Source organism: Rhinolophus ferrumequinum, chromosome 3, assembly GCF_004115265.2.
Source record: "Rhinolophus ferrumequinum isolate MPI-CBG mRhiFer1 chromosome 3, mRhiFer1_v1.p, whole genome shotgun sequence".
Taxonomy (NCBI): Eukaryota; Metazoa; Chordata; class Mammalia; order Chiroptera; family Rhinolophidae; genus Rhinolophus; species Rhinolophus ferrumequinum.
The window spans coordinates 42,475,850-42,491,552 of NC_046286.1; the positions used below are offsets into that span (position 1 = coordinate 42,475,850).

General features: G+C 41.5%; 1 protein-coding gene across 6 annotated transcripts in view; it reads left to right on the forward strand.

Moving 5' to 3' along the window:
- MRAP2 (melanocortin 2 receptor accessory protein 2) overlaps positions 1-15,703 on the forward strand; it is a 50,026-nt gene that overhangs the window by 8,909 nt on the left and 25,414 nt on the right. For 4 of the 6 annotated variants that reach the window (XM_033102786.1, XM_033102787.1, XM_033102784.1 and 1 more), the window contains 2 exons: positions 8,110-8,243; positions 15,508-15,607. In XM_033102786.1, coding sequence (XP_032958677.1) covers positions 8,117-8,243; positions 15,508-15,607 — 227 coding nt within the window. In that variant the 5' untranslated portion in view covers positions 8,110-8,116. Of the gene's footprint in view, positions 1-8,109; positions 8,244-15,507; positions 15,608-15,703 lie in introns of those variants that run through there. The other 2 variants (XM_033102788.1, XM_033102789.1) reach the window with 1 other exon arrangement.

Here is a 15,703-nt window from a genome sequence, read left to right on the forward strand (position 1 = left end):
TTGCTTCCACCTTTTGGCTATTGTCAATAGTGCTGCCGTAGACACTGTTGTACAAATACCTATTGGAGACTCTGCTTTCAATTCCTTGGGGTATACATCCAGAGGTGGAATTGCTGGGACATAAGGTATTCCATGTTTACATTTTTGAGGAACTGCTGTACTAGCTTTCATAGCTTCTGCACCATTTTACATTCTCACCAGCAACACACAAGGGTTCCAGTTTGTCTACATCCTTGCTACCACTTATTATTTTGTTTTATTTTTTATAATAGCCATCCTAATGGGTGTGAAGTGATACCTCACTGAAGCACAGCTTTTTGATAGTTTGTTCTTGACTTGACTCTATCATTTTTAAAGATACTTTTACCTGAAGGCTCAGGAATAGAGCAAAAATAAATAGACAGTGTTCGGAATCCAGAAAATGTAACTATAACAGAGCGGTTGACTTGGGATTCCGCTGATGTCCTCAACATGCCTAGAAGTTTTTGGAGTCCAAATCAAGAAAAGCAAGGTCCAGAAGAAGACAGGAGTTAGCCCTACGACATTTCTGTGGTGGAAATCCCAACCCCACCATGGGCATGGCCTCGCTTTGTGGCTGCAGCAGGACATCCGTGTTGGGATACAAGACAAACAGCGCAGCAGCTTGACAAGTGTAGTGGGGTAGCAGAGTAGAGCCCTGTTTTATTTTATTCCATAACTCCTTTGCCCTGATTCCACATTAACCAGCTGCTCCTCTGATCTTAAATATTGTTTTCCAGACCATGTAAGTAAGACACGTGGTCTGGTCTTCCTGGCCATTTTATTCCTTCCTGTAATTCAACAAATTGATGCTCTGGTTGTAAATCGTTCTCCTATGTTTGGCCAATGTGACTCAGCTCATAAAGACTTTCTCACCCCTGGAGGACTGTGGAAACCCAGTTTCCTAAATCTGCAAAGCTGGGGATGAGATGTGCTGGCTGGGGGCAGTGTGCCTGCCATCCCCACACATATCTCAGAACCGTGCTTCATCGCTTCTCGAGAAATTCTTTCCAGACGAGGTTTGACAGTTTCTTTCAGGGTTTTTGTTTTTTTTTCCCTGAGTGGCCATGACGTTCTTCACGATGTCCAACTAAAGCCTCTGTTAGAATGGGAGAACTCTGCTCCCAGGTTCAGGGTTGAAAAAGAGGGAAAGAAGATAATTTTGTGGCTTCTCCACATCTTGAGAAATTGATTCAACAAACAAGTATTTATTGCATGTCTGCTATGAGCCAGGCCTTGTCTGGGTTGCTGGAAATACACCAATGAGCAAGCATGGGAGGCCGAGTCTAGATGGTGCTTACAGAAGAGAGGCAGGAGGAGAGAGATGACCACTAGAGGACTGTTGTGTAGTCCTATGATAGCCTGTACTATGGTGTATTGCAAAGATCCGTTACTGTGTGCAAATATCTCCAAATGGCTCAAGGACATTGTGTCCCAGCACTTAGTTAATGCAGTAAGCGTTTACTGCACTGAACCAGGGAGTACACAGAGCCAGGAAGCGCTAAGTAAAAATTACTTTCTACCTGTTTGTTACTATGTAGGTGCCCAGGGCATAACTGGAGGAAGTGGATTTAGGAGTCTAAACTCATTCTCATTGTGACACAAGTTCAAAGTGGAGGAGAAGGACACCCACTCATTAATTCAGCCTCTCTCCATTTCAGGTGTTGGCTAAATATCCAGCTCTGCAAAATATTAAGTCCTTTCTCTGGTTTTGGAAGTTGTCCTTCTATTGGCATTGATTCGGATTTTAAGACAGAGGAAATCTTCAGGCTTGGGAACACTTCCTGTCACATTTTTTGCTCCTAGAAACAAATTGCTGATGTACAGTCAGGTGGCAATAGACAGGAAAATGTACCCAGAATTTCTCAGACAGCTGTCAAGTCTGACAGCTGGCTTATTTATTGAGATCTGAATAAATAAGATCTTATTTATTGAGATCTGAATAAATAAGTACCTTCTAGGAAATATCAAGGAATTGCATAAAACTTGGTAGTGTAGAGAAATTTGGGAAGTATGTCCATTTGAGAAGGGAGAAGGAACCCAGTGCGTGCATGGCCAGAGCATCAGACTTCAAAAGTAAGATGCATACTCAAGTCAAAAGAGGAGGAGAAGCCTCTAGGGCCCTGGAAACACGACCTCTTTGTTTAGAGGAAATAAAAATCTACACCCTGTGAAAGGAGTTGCTGACTTAAAATGGATTCACAGAAAAGGAATCTGCAAACCTGAGGATTAAAGTGACAAGTGCAAGTACATGGTGGTGGTTCGCACAGAATTTATAAAAAGAAGTAAGTTGGGGAAGAGACCATGTCGGTGCTTTTTAAGCACAGCTCTAGGAGGACACTGCAGAGACTCTGATTTTAGAGTATCAAGTGTGGTTCTTTGCTGGCATATGTTGCTGTATAATGCTTTAGAAAAATCCAGTTGACTCTGGCCAAATCATGAGCCCGACTCATAACCTTGCAGTCTCTCGTTTAATCTCTGTGTGGTCCTACCCACCTAGATATAGGTAAGCTGGGTACTCCATCAGTTCTGATTCGGGTACCTGGTCACGTTTTCATGCAACAAAGGAATTAAGCTTCTAAAGCTGTGATTCTGGAGTTCTGAACTTGGCTTCTCATCCACCAGAGTGTGGCCTGGTGGGATTTTACCTTTGGTTTCTCAGAAGCCTTTGCTAGAGAGCAACTGGGTGACAGATCATCTAGGTGACTTCTCTGTGTTGTTCCTATTCCTGGGAATAAGGAATAGGAGAAAGAAAGACATAAGAACAGGTAAGGAGGCCTTTATGGCCTAAGCCAGAACAGAGGTTGGTGTTCTGGGTGCCATACCCACCTTTGGAGTTTGCAGATTGAAGAGAAGGGAGATCAAAACACTGCAATTGGGAATTTTTATCTCAAATCTGAATGGATCATTAAGTCTTCCTCTGTACAAGCTGGTGACTGTGGGTCTTGGGACCTGTGACATTGGCTCATAGCTTCTGGAGTGCCTTTCTGGCTACTCTTTCTAGCTGTGCTGGTGTGTGTGTGTATGTGTGTGTGTGTGTGTGTGTGTGTGTGCCTGTATGTATATATTCGTGTGTGCTCATTATTCAGAGTTTATGGGCATCTTTTGGATCTTTCCTTAATGTGCTAATTCTGTGACCGAGTTGGCAGTCACTTGGAAAACTCATCTGCTGTTATTTACCCCTTAACATGGAAATAAAGCTCATCCAATTCCAAGGAAACGTCCTCCTTGATGTGTGTACCCATCATAACCCACCAATGATACTGATGGAAAGCGTTTATTTACTCCATAGAAGGTTCCATATCTCAGGACATCTCCCTAAATTCTGGAGATGGAGAGAATTCCTCGAACTGTCTTCAAGAAGAAAAGAGAGTGGTGTGGAAGCCTGGGTTGGAAGAAGAAAGATTAGACAGTCGGAAGAAGGGATGCAAGTGTTGGGAAGGTGGCTAGGAGAAGGGGTGATGTTTAGATAGCTGTGACAAGTGTCTGGTGCCTGCTAATCAAGCTTTTTCTTTGGGGGTTTGAGACACCTTTGCCCCCTCTCCCTCTAGAGGCTCGCCTAAACTGTTCCATGTGCTGGTAAACCTCCTTTTCAGGTGTGACTTTGGGGTGTGGTCATAAATTTTCATTGTTGTTGTTGCCAAGGGTGCTTTCAGCTGCTCAAAAGAGCAATTAGTATCTCTCTCTGTCTCTCTGTCTCTCTCTAATTAAAGTTTATTGGGGTTAGTAAAGTTAGTAAAGTTACATAGGTGTCAGGTGTACAATTCTGTAATACATCATCTGTATATCACATTACGTGTTCACCACCAGTTAGTTAGTCTCTTAATGCTGCTCCAGTCGTCTTGGTTAGGATGTTTCCTCAGGATGAAGTTATTTTTAATGATGCTGATATGAAGAAGTCCAACATTAAGAAAATCCGGGGAGGGGATGCTCAGGAGCTGCAGAGACACAGAAAGCAGCTGCTCCTCCAAGCGCTGCAGTTTCTGTTTGCTGTTTTCAGGAGAGAGCAGCTGCCTGCTCTTCAGCACCCCCGTGAGTAAGCCTGTGCTGGGCGCCTCTCCCTCCCTGCCTGTTATGACCCAGACGTTCCTCAATGTGGTAAGTATATGAGACTGTGGGGGCTGCTACCCAGACATGCTGGCTGTTTCCAAATGGTGAAACAGTGACAGCTTAGACGTTTCTGCAAAATTCAGAAAGGCAACTTCAGTCTTCTGTATGGACGTTATACAAAATACCACCTTGCTACAGCCTTCTGCTTGTTTGTCATTGTGTATTTGATGGCCCAGTCTGATTAATTTGAAACTTGGATGAAAAAAATATTGCCTCATGGACTTTTTCAAGGGTGACTTTTTCTAGGTGACTGCTTTAAAGGAGAGGCCAGAAGCTTTGTCCTCCAAACCTATCTTTAGAATTAAAGGACTGAGAGGAAATAGTGGTGGAAACAAAAGCCCTTGGAGGCTACCAGAATGCTGGCTGCTCCAGGAGAGGTTGTCTAGCATTTCCTTCTGCTTCCTTGGAGAACCTCTGGTAGCCTGTTAATTCACTCACTCTTGTTTCCAGGTATTCATTTGTCAAGTCTTTGCTCCTCTATTAAAGGACAGGCTTTCCACTTTTAGGACCTTTGCACATGTGACTTTCATTACCCTTTGATCCTTAAATGGTTCATGAATAGGAATGGAATAAGGGGGAAAAAAAGAAGGAATGAAGAAACACTTTCTGTATGGTAGGTGAGTGGTTGATATTTCTTGATAGCTGACTTTTTTCACAGATATATTTTATTTGCTAGCCCCTGCCCGCCCTGTGAGGTGATGTTAATGCGTCTTTCTGACCTGAGAGAGTAGCAGGGAAACCTGATGGTCCCATGGGCTGCCACAGACGGGGTCACCACTGTGCACAGATGTGGAGAGCATCAGAGCTGTGGGGAGACCTGCTTAGACAGGACATGGAAAACACTGTCCCAGCTTCAGTTTCTTTGTTTTATGCACTTTTTGCTATTTTTCTGTTAACTGTTTTGATACTAGATGAAGCCTGGTGCTTCCCTCTGCTCTACTTATTATATTGTGTGTCATGTTGATTTCCAATAAAAATGAAATGATGAAACCAGATTTCATCTTATTTCCCTTAAACAAAGAGAGAGAGCGAGAGAGAGAGAGTGAGAGAGAGATTATTACCATATTTTTGACTTGATAGATCCATGAATCCCATGGTGTGTATGTTTTTCATTGTAACTTTTAAACCATCTAAAATGAATGCCTTTGAGTTATTTTTTATAACTTCATTCATTTGTCTAGAGCACATAGATTAATTAAACATGGTGAACATGATAGGAGCTGGCTGACAGGGGAGTTGGTGATGTCTAAAAACAAGCCCAGGCTTTTCTATCTCAGGCTAGCCTTTTCTTAGCTAGTAACCATACTGCTGGCTACTAGTTATTGATCTTAACCTGGGTCCTGGCTACTTATATTTCCTGCAACATCATAGTTAATCTACTTATATTTCATGTAACATTAAAGCAATTCCATGAAGCAGGTGCTAAAGTCATGTTCATTTTACTGATGGGAAAACTGAAGCTCAGATCTGCCCCCTCCCCCACACCACCAACCACCCCATGACTCTATAGGTAGGGTTGGCAAACGGTTTCTATAGAAGACCAGAAAATAAATATTTTAGCCTTTGGGCTACACTTTCTCTGGCACAACTACTCAGCTCTGTTGTTGTAATGCTAGAGAAGCCATAAAAAATACAAAAACAAATGAGGGTGGTTGTGTTCCAATAAAACTTTATTTATGGACACTGATATTTGAATGTCATAATTTTCTCATGTCATGAAATATTACTATTATTTTGGTTTTTTTCAACCACTAAAAAATATAAAAATCATCCTACACTTGCAGTCTGTACAAAAACGTGGTGGGCCGGATTTGCCAACCCCTGATGTAGATGAGGAGAGTATACAGGGGAGGAGGAGTGGGTCAGGATGGTGTGGTAGGAAGGACACTCCTGCCAGAGACAATAGCATGTGTGCAGACAGCAGAGAGCATGGACTATGTGAGGAAACGCAGTCAATGTAGGTGCAGTTTGATAGGGTATGGGAAAACGAGGCGACGGTGGGGGAGAGGGGCCCATGTCATGACCCTGTAGGACATTTTAAGGATTTTGGACTTTGTCCATGGAAGGCATTAAAAATATTAAGTAAAGGAATGACAGGGGCAACTTGTCTTTTTAAAAGATCATTGGCTGCCCTGTTGAGATTGGATTGCAGTTGCTCAGTAGAGTAGAAGCAGAAGAACCAGTTTCAAGAAGTGGGCAAGGTGAGGGATGATGGTGGCTGTTAGTGACCGTAGCTAGAACCGTTGCCGGACCACAGCATCTCTGGGTAGCCTGGATGGTCAGTTTTGCAGATGAGGAAAATGTGTCTGGGAGAGAGGAATGTCTTCCCTGGCTACATAGCAAATGAAGGCAGAGCAAAAGATGAAGATCCTGGTCTCCTGACTTTAAATCCAGTGCCTTTCCCTGTAAATTCTTAACTTTCTGAAATGGTAATTATGGTTGTTTTAATCAGGCATTTACCTGTAAGCCCTACAAATGAAAAGTTACTCCGCTTTGGCTTAAAAGCTCATAAATGAAGATAGTGCTTCTTCGTAGGAATTGTTAATTTTCATTTCCTGAGGAAATTAATTTTGTTCTTGAGGGAAATAACCCCTTGTCCAAAAAATAAATAGAAAAGCCAAAGACGATACTGTGGTAATAGTTTTATTTTTGTGCTGGCGTCAGAAAGATCGTTAGTTGAATACTTACTTAAAGGTCAGCTTTTCTTAAAATCCATGTAGGTCTCTGTCCCAAATGAGAATTGGTATATTCTCTTCTACCTTTGGAGGAATGAATCATCTTACTGGGCACTCAGAGTCGTGCTCCATTTCTGCCACTGGCACACATCTCTGGATTAGAGCACTCCATCTTTTGAATAATATGATACTGAGAGCTTGTTTGCAGTCTGTTTCGATGGGGTCCAGGACTGGGAATGGGGAAGAAAGGAAGAGGAAAAGGTAAGACTCATGCCTTAGGGCAGAGGGGTGCTGATAATTTTGCCTCAGCTTGTCTGGGTGTTCTAGAGGCGGTGGTGGGTGATACTGACCCGTGGTGAGGTTGGGAGAAGGGGAATTTCAGAAAGATTTTAGTGGGTGGGACTCAGTAATGTAACTTTTCAGTGAATCTTGATTTCAGCTGGTATTTCATGCAGATTTTCCCTAATATTACTGTTAAATTTCACTTTATATTCCTTCCCCATTAAAAGGGAAGGTCTGTGGGGTCCTAGTCTAGGTCACAAGCATCTCCTCCTATCTCACAATGTACAGTGTTTTGTACACAGTAGGTACTCAGTTTTGGATACTGGCTTTGTTGAGTTGTCACCTTTGGTGTCCATGCTGCACAGTGCAACCTTTTCTCACAAGTCAACAATTTTCTAATCTAAAATCGTCATAAAGAAGATACTTGGGACATCCTGAAAATAGGACAAATTTCAGGAGTAAGCAGTGGGTGAGAAATGGCCTTCCACTGAGGATCTTCTCCCATTATGCGACTCGTATTGTCCATGTCTCTTTACCCCATTTCATTAGATTTAGGTTACATATCTTTATTGTTGCATAGTAGGTGCTCAGTAGACATTACTGAGCTATTTCACTTCCGATACTGATTTTATTTGTTCTCTGTAGGCTCTTTACATACTCACACAGGTATAGGTGGTGAGGCTGAAATTATAAACTCACATTTTGATGTACTCTCTCCCTCCTTCCCTTTCTTTCTTCATCAGTTATTAAAAGTTGATTATGTGCCAGGCACTGGACTAGGTTCTGGGGGACAACAAAGAAGGAAACTGTGGTGTCTGATTTCAAATACATTCCAGTTTAGGGAGAGATTAAAGGAAATAATGGGCACTTGGTCTGACGTATGGGCAGCTGGTGAGGGCCTCGTAGATAGGACCTCCCTGAGGCATTTGCCAGCCGAACTGAACGTGGTCAAGAGCAAGTAGAGCACCTGTGCACTTATGGATGAATTAACAGGTTCTACATTTGCCTTTCTCCATTTGTGCAGGGTGGAGATGTCTGCCCCGAGGTTAATTTCTAACAGAACGTCTCAGCAATCTACATTTAATTCCGATTACACCTGGGAATATGAGTATTATGAGATTGGACCAATTTCCTTTGAAGGACTGAAGGCTCATAAATGTAAGTTTTATACAATTCTCCAGTGTAAGCATAATATGCATTTGTCTTAACCTGTGAAATCCCCAGTAATCACTTTTTCTGAACATTCTGTATTTTTACATAACTCTGTTCTCTACTCCCCAAACCCCAGAGAACACTCCTCCAAACAGGCTGATTGCTCAGGGATGGTATTACGTACATGAGGACTTTGGTGATTCTGAGTGACAAAGGACTTGAAAGCTTCCCTTAGTGGGGGAACGTGAATCAATGTCTTTCTCAAATTGAGATATTTTGTTAAAGTATTAACAATTCCTGCTCTGCTAAACTGTGTGAACATTTGGACTATCAAACATGTGACAAAAGTAGAATCTGGAACTATTGATTGAAGAACCTTCTTTTGTAACACATAGTCAACAGCATTCTTTCAGCGCCATTGGTTTTCTGGAGCTGTGGAGAACAAACAGTGTGTTCATACTGATGGACGAGAAGAGCCTGTGATCGTTCCTAACTCTGATGTATAGGCATGAATTGTGTTTCATGTTATTGGAGTGATTAATGATCCAGCACAGAGCAAGGGAATATAATTCTGTGAAAGGTTCATGTGCGTCTCCAGTCATACTGAATGCTGACTGGCCAGCACAAAGCATCTTAGTTTTCTTAAGTACAGTTGGCATAACCAGCAGGGACTGCTGTCCACTCCCAGGTCCTGTCGTGGCTACCCCATAAATATTCCAGAGATGTTTGGTTGTTTCAGAATGAATTATCTGCAGCATCACCAAAATTTTAGGTTCGTAGCTGGCTCAGATTAAGGGGTCAGATTAGGGACTATAAGGGAGACTAGAATCGGGATGCAAATGTGGCAGAGGAAATGCTTTTGCTCCTTTAGTATTTCCTGGCTGCCACTGCTCTGGTAAATGGCTTGGCATTCATGATCCCTGACACTGACTTGCTGCTCCCTTGCAAGGAGGACTTCCTATATTTTTTTCAGCTTTGCTGAGGTATAATTGACAAATAAAATTGTAATATATTTAAAGTGTACAAAGTGAAGGGTTGATATATGTATGCATAGTGAACGGATTTCCCCCTATTGAATTAATTAACATATTAATCGCCTCAGGTATTTCTGCCTATCTATTTATCTGTGAGAACAGTTAAGTTCACTCTTGCCAATTTCAGTTATGCAATACAGTATTATGCTATACTCACGATGTTATATGGTAGAGCCTCAGAACTTACTCATTTTATAACTGGAAGTTTATACCCTTTTACCAATATCTCCCTATGTTCCCCACCCCTCAGCCCCTGGCAACTGCTTTTCTAGTCTCTGTTACTATGAGTTCAATATTTTGTTGTTAGATTTCACATATAAGTGATACCATGCAGTATTTATTTGTCTTTCGCTGTCTGGCTTATTTCACTCAGCATAATGCCCTCCAGTTTCTTCCATGTTGTCATAAATGACAGAATTTTATTCTTCTTAAAGGCTGAATAATATTCCATAGTGTGTGTGTGTGTGTGTGTGTGTGTGTGTGTGTGTGTGTGTGTCACATTTACTGGATTCATTCACCCATTGATGGGCACTTCAGGTTGTTTCCATACCTTGCGAATAATGCTGCGATGAACATGAAAGTATAAACATCCTTTTCAAGATAGTGGTTTAGTTTCCTTTGGATATATACCCAGACGTGGAATTGCTGGATCATATGGTAGTTCTATTTTTCATTTTTTCAGTAACCTCCATACTGTTTTCCATAGTTCCTGTACCAGTTTACGTTCTCGCCAACGGTGTATGAGAGTTCTCTTTTCTCCACATCCTCACCAGCATTTGTTTTCTCTTGTGTTTTTGATAATAAACATCCTGACATGTGAGAAGTGATACCTCATTGTGTTTTTGATTTGCATTTCCCTGATAATTAGTGATGCTGAAGTACATGACCTTTTCATGTACTTGTTAGCTACTTGGATGTCTTCTTTGGAAAAATGTCTACTCAGGTCCTTTGCCCATTTTTTAGATTGGTGCCCTGTCCCTTGGGTAGCCGCTGCTAAAGCTGGGGTGCCAGACCTGTGTACAACCTCCTTCTAGGGAGATACTGGTTTTATTATGGGGTGAAGGGAGTGGGGTGAAGGAAGAAGGCTGGAGAGGTGTTCAACAGAGCTGTTGTCTGGGAAGGACCAGTCAGGCCCCAAATGCCTGCTAAATTAGAAGCCTGGCCCTCAGGCAGCATTTTTTAAGGTAAGCATTTACACCCTTTCAAAGAAACACTGGAGATGGGTGTTTTTGCCTGCTCCCTCTGCGCTGAGCCCTGGGGGCGTAGCCATGGGAAGGCTCATGTGCCCTTTAAGAACTGCTGCTTTGTTTGCTATAATATTTGGGTTCTCATGGCTTTCAGAGCTAGATGTTTTGGGGGCCGATCTCTCTGTGGGAGTCTTAAAAGTCAGAGCTCTAGATGTACGGTCCAAACGCATCCTTCCTCAGGCAGAAGGTGGGACTTGGGGGTTCCCTCCCAATTGTACGTTGCTGGGCTAGGGGTGTAGTTTATGGCAAGAATGTGTGTCTGCCTTTCCTATCCATTTAGCTGTGGGTATTTTCTCATTTGCCAGATATGTAGGAGTTAGCTGCTCAGCTGGTTTCTGGATCTTTTTCAGAGGGAATTACTCCATATGTAGCCATATATTTGGTGTTTCCCTGGGAGAGGGGGAGGGCAGGAGCCTCCTGAGTTTCTATCTCGGCCAACTCCCCATTTCAGCTAATTGAGTGGTTTAGCCTTTGTCCCCGCTCCCCTGTTGCTGGAAGGACCATCACAGCCCAGGCTTCCTGTGCAGGTCCTGAGGGCTCAGATGCCACTGTTTGCTAGTGGCTGTGACAGAGCATCGGACGGGGCAATTAGAGGGATAGAGGCAGCAATACTCCTGCTGGTTCCCAATTTCTGGTCTCCATCAATGACTCTCTAAAGGGTTTCAGAGCTACTCATTTCCTGGATAGAGGATTTCTATTTTTGTTCTTTAAAAAAAATCATTAACTACATATCCTTTACCTCTGAAGTGAATAGTAATAATTAAATGTTTTCACTCATTCCTTTATTGATGTCTGTCTGCTCAGTAGTTCTTTGTGGAAATTTAAGAAAGCATGTGGAATCCATTAGGATATGCTGTCATTGATCATCTGATGGAATGCTGTTGCTGTCAGGGTGTGCAATCACCCTCCTTAATTTACTTTAATTCTTTACTCTGTTTTTCTGGAACAATCTTTAAGTAGGAACACTTGCTTGTTAAGATTTTAGTGGAAATGAAAATGACTGGGCAAATTGCCATATTTCCCTGTAATATGGGTTTTTACACTTTGGTGACTCAAATTTTATTTTTGTGTCAGTTTGCTCTGGCCTCTTTTCCTTAGTTTAAGTGACAAAGAAGACAGACCTGCTGCTGTAATTTTGGTAGGTATATTTACAGAGATGAAAATATTTAAGTATATTTACATTCTAGAAATGATTAAAGCTAGAAAAAATTCCTGCAAAATATAGGCAAAAGTGTAACACATATTTACCTACTATACCACTAATAAGGAGTGCTTTGGTTAGTTTTAGCATTCACACCAGGAAAAAACAAAAATGCCTGGGTGAGTCCTTACTGTTCTGATGTAGAAGATCTGGTTAAAGTAGAGGTCCTTAGCTTCAGGAACCTGACAATATATGAGAGACATAAAAAAGAATAAAAAAACAAATTAAAAAAATCCCCCATACATACAGGAAAACAAAAAAAGATGAAGTCAACTATTGCAACGTGTACATTGGTATAGTCTCTTCCATTTTAAAATGATATGACTCTGGCCTTCAAGTGTGTCTCCTTGTTTTGCTGAGCAAAATTCCAAGCCAGTTAGGTACAAGTTCAAAAGAATAGAAGCAAGACATTTCAAGGTCAGGATAAGGATGACCATATCAGTTATCTTCATTTGCTTTACCTGTAACAGATCACACGCGGCAACAACAGCTACATCTAAGTTCTTCTACCTGCTGAAATTAAGATTCCTACCTTCAAAGGGTCTTTCATGTGGCAACCTCTGATGGTTATTTGAATTTTCCTTTTGCCCTCAGTTTTTAATCTGGTGTTAAATCTTCTAATGTATCAAAAGTGGGCATGTATATGACATACATTTGGTACCAGCCGAATGGACATTTATTTAGCACATATTTATTGAGCACATGTATGTACAGTATTATTTTAAGCACTGGAGATGCAACAGTGAACTAAAAGACAAAAATATTTCCTTTTACAGATCTTGCTTTCTAGTGGGAGAGACAGACAATAAATAAGTTAAACAAATAAACTATGCCAGATGGTGACTTACACAAAAGGAAAAATAAAGTGGGGGAAGAACAAGTGGAGTGTGGAGTGAAAGTATAGATAGAGTGGCCATGGAAGGCCTTACTGAGAAGGGAAAATTTGGGAAAAGATTTGAAGGAAGTGAGAGATTGAGCTATAATACATTTGGGGAAGAACATTGCAGAAAATGCTCCATAGCAAGAGTGGAATGGAACCTGTAAGGAACATTCATTAGAGGTTGGGTGAAGGGGAAGTTATTTTATTATGACACATTCCATTGGGAATTCCCTGGGCAATGTGCTCTCCTCCCTTAGTATAAGGCTCCCTAAGTAGCTCGGTTTCTAGGCAGGACAGAAGTGGCTGATTGGTTCTGTTAGAAACCCCTTTGGAAAATTCTCTTGGCTTCCTTAAGCACTGGCCTCATTGGAGTTTCACTTCAGGTAAAGCTATATTCTTACTTCCTGCCAAGAAAGGATGTTTTGAGGAAGATGAGCGGCTGCGTGGTCACCATTTCATGACAGTGCCCAGGCCCATGAAACCTAGCATATACATACAATTTCATGAGAGTTTGGATCTTCCTGAAAGAGTCTCATGGTGAGAAAGTGCCCTGGGGTCGGGCTACATGGCAGAGGAGAATTAATGGAAATAATTTGAGGAAGCAGAATTTTGTTTGAAGGGGAATGTGAATAAGCAAAGCTACATAAATAAGCAAAATTAAGTGAAACATAGTGATGAGAAATGTAGATGCCACATTATCGAGACAACATTTGGAAATGCTGTTGGATCACGGAGATTCTCCAATTCCAACCTGCTCCCTCCAATCCACACTCTGCTCCCCCTTGACTCCTCTGAGGAGTATGACCCTCCCAGGCCCCACACTGTTGTTGCTTTTTGATCAGCATCCTGGGGCACCAGAAGCGTGCAAGGAAGGGACTGGGCTGCATTAACGGCACCCCTCCTCCACCTCTGCCCACCCTAGGTTTGGGCTGACGGGGATGCAGCCATCATTTGCAGTGTGAAAGCTGTCCTTCCCAGTAAACAGATTTGAGAAGTGAGCCAGTACGACCAGATTAAATTCTCAGTTGAGGATTTAAGTATAATGCTGGTGTGTCATTTTAGAATTTGCTTTTACTATGCAGGCAGTTGAAGTACAGTGTGCTTGTCATTTATCTGCCCAATGATGCTTCACCATCTGTGCCCCCATAATTGACATATTCATTGACATGAATAGCTGCACTTGCATATGTGTGTTTTTGGTATTTGTCCTTATGTCTTCTTTAGGCCTCATTTCTATTAGATTATAAAGCAAGGTCTACGATTTCTATTTCTTTGGCACTCTTAATCCCAGGAAAGGTATATTAGTTTTGCATCCAGAGTATTGAATAAATGTTGTTAAATAAAAGTTAACCCCTAGGCAATAGTATATGTAGAATGAAAGTATCTGATTTCTTCACTTTAGAAAAAATGCTATGTATACATAATTTAATTAGAATAATGCTTTGTATTTAATCACCTTTAGTGTATATGCTGTATTTTTTTTAAATGTTTGACATCCTCACTGTACTTCCACATAGGTCAACTTCTTAGAATAGGCCAGAAAATGTAAAATAGTTCAACTCTGTTGACTCCCCCAGATTTGAGACCCCATTATGTATGTACTAGGTTCTGCAGATAGTCCAGTCTCATCCTGTCTCAGAGACATATACTGGGTCACAGAGTCCCAGAGACTCTTAACCAAGTAAGGGCTCATGTAAAGAAGCACAGACAAAAATGTCATGGGGCTCAAAGGAAGGAAAGAGCACATCAGTTGGGGAACTTAGTCCAGGATTGGTGAAGGAGATGGTGTAAGGAGAGGGCTTTGAAGGATGCATGGACTTTCATCAGCTCTTGGTTGGGGAAAGCTTTTCCAGCCAGATAAAGGTAACAGCCCCTGAAAAGGCTTAGGTCTTAGGAAGCTGTGGCTAAGAGTCAAAGTAAATACAGGGACACAATATCCCCTAGTCTGATTGGAAATTAGGTTTCAAAGTAGGGCTGATCTGGGAGAAAATGATGATAATTTTTAACAATAATGGAAAATGTAGGGTGCCTTCGTCTTAGATGCCAGACATTGTATAAAGTGATTTACGTATGGAATTTCTTTTAATCTGGAAAAGGTCAGTTCCATCTTGGTTGAAGAGTTTTTCATAAAACAGCAATATTATCAGAGCTGTGATAAAGCAGGCTCCTACAGGGATGAAGCACACAGAAAACTAGAAGACGGGAGGGCACGCAAGAAGCTGTTCATATGTCCTCAGCAAGAAGTAGTGAGGAGCGTCACTATTCCAGCATGAACAGAAGTGAAAATACAAAATTGGGTTGGTTTGAATCAGAATTCATTTAAAGCTTTATATTGCAGTCTCTGCTGAAAACTGTATTCTCTAAATCAAGACACTGCAATGGAATCTTGAAGACCTAGATGGCCTATGTTCTGTCCTAAGTTCCTCATTGGGATATGGAAACAAGAGTCAGTAAGGCGAAGTCTCTCAGTATTATTTGAGACAGAAACCCAAAAGTGACCCAGACATTTCCCTCTCGCTCATTCCCTATATCTTCTTATCTGTCCCCAGTTGATGATGGTTCAAGACTGTGTCATAAAATCACGAATGTTGTTGCATATATTAGCAGTTCACCCATTTATACTACAGTATTTTACTGTAGTATTTCACTGTGTGAATAGAACACAATTTGTTTATCTCTTCACCTACTGATTTACATTGTTTCCAATTTATTTGTTTGTTCATTTTGTGGGGGGGAGGGAGCTATGATGAATAAAGTTTATATAGACATTCTTCTACAAAAAAAAAAAATCGTCTCATAAGATTGTTGATGTCCTCTCTCATTTCATGTACCAAAAAGCTCAGATTCCTTGAATGTTCAAGTTTTCAGCTGTTCTGAAATACTAATCCCGGTATTAACTGTCTTACAGATTCCATTGTGATTGGATTTTGGGTTGGTCTTGCAGTCTTCGTGATTTTCATGTTTTTTGTGCTGACCTTGCTGACTAAGACGGGAGCCCCACACCAAGAGTAAGTCTGGGCTCTTCCTTAACGGCTGTTAAGCCCCAGTGCAAACTGAAGAAACAGAAATAGCATCCAGGGCTGTTGTTACTTTTAGTGGGTAGA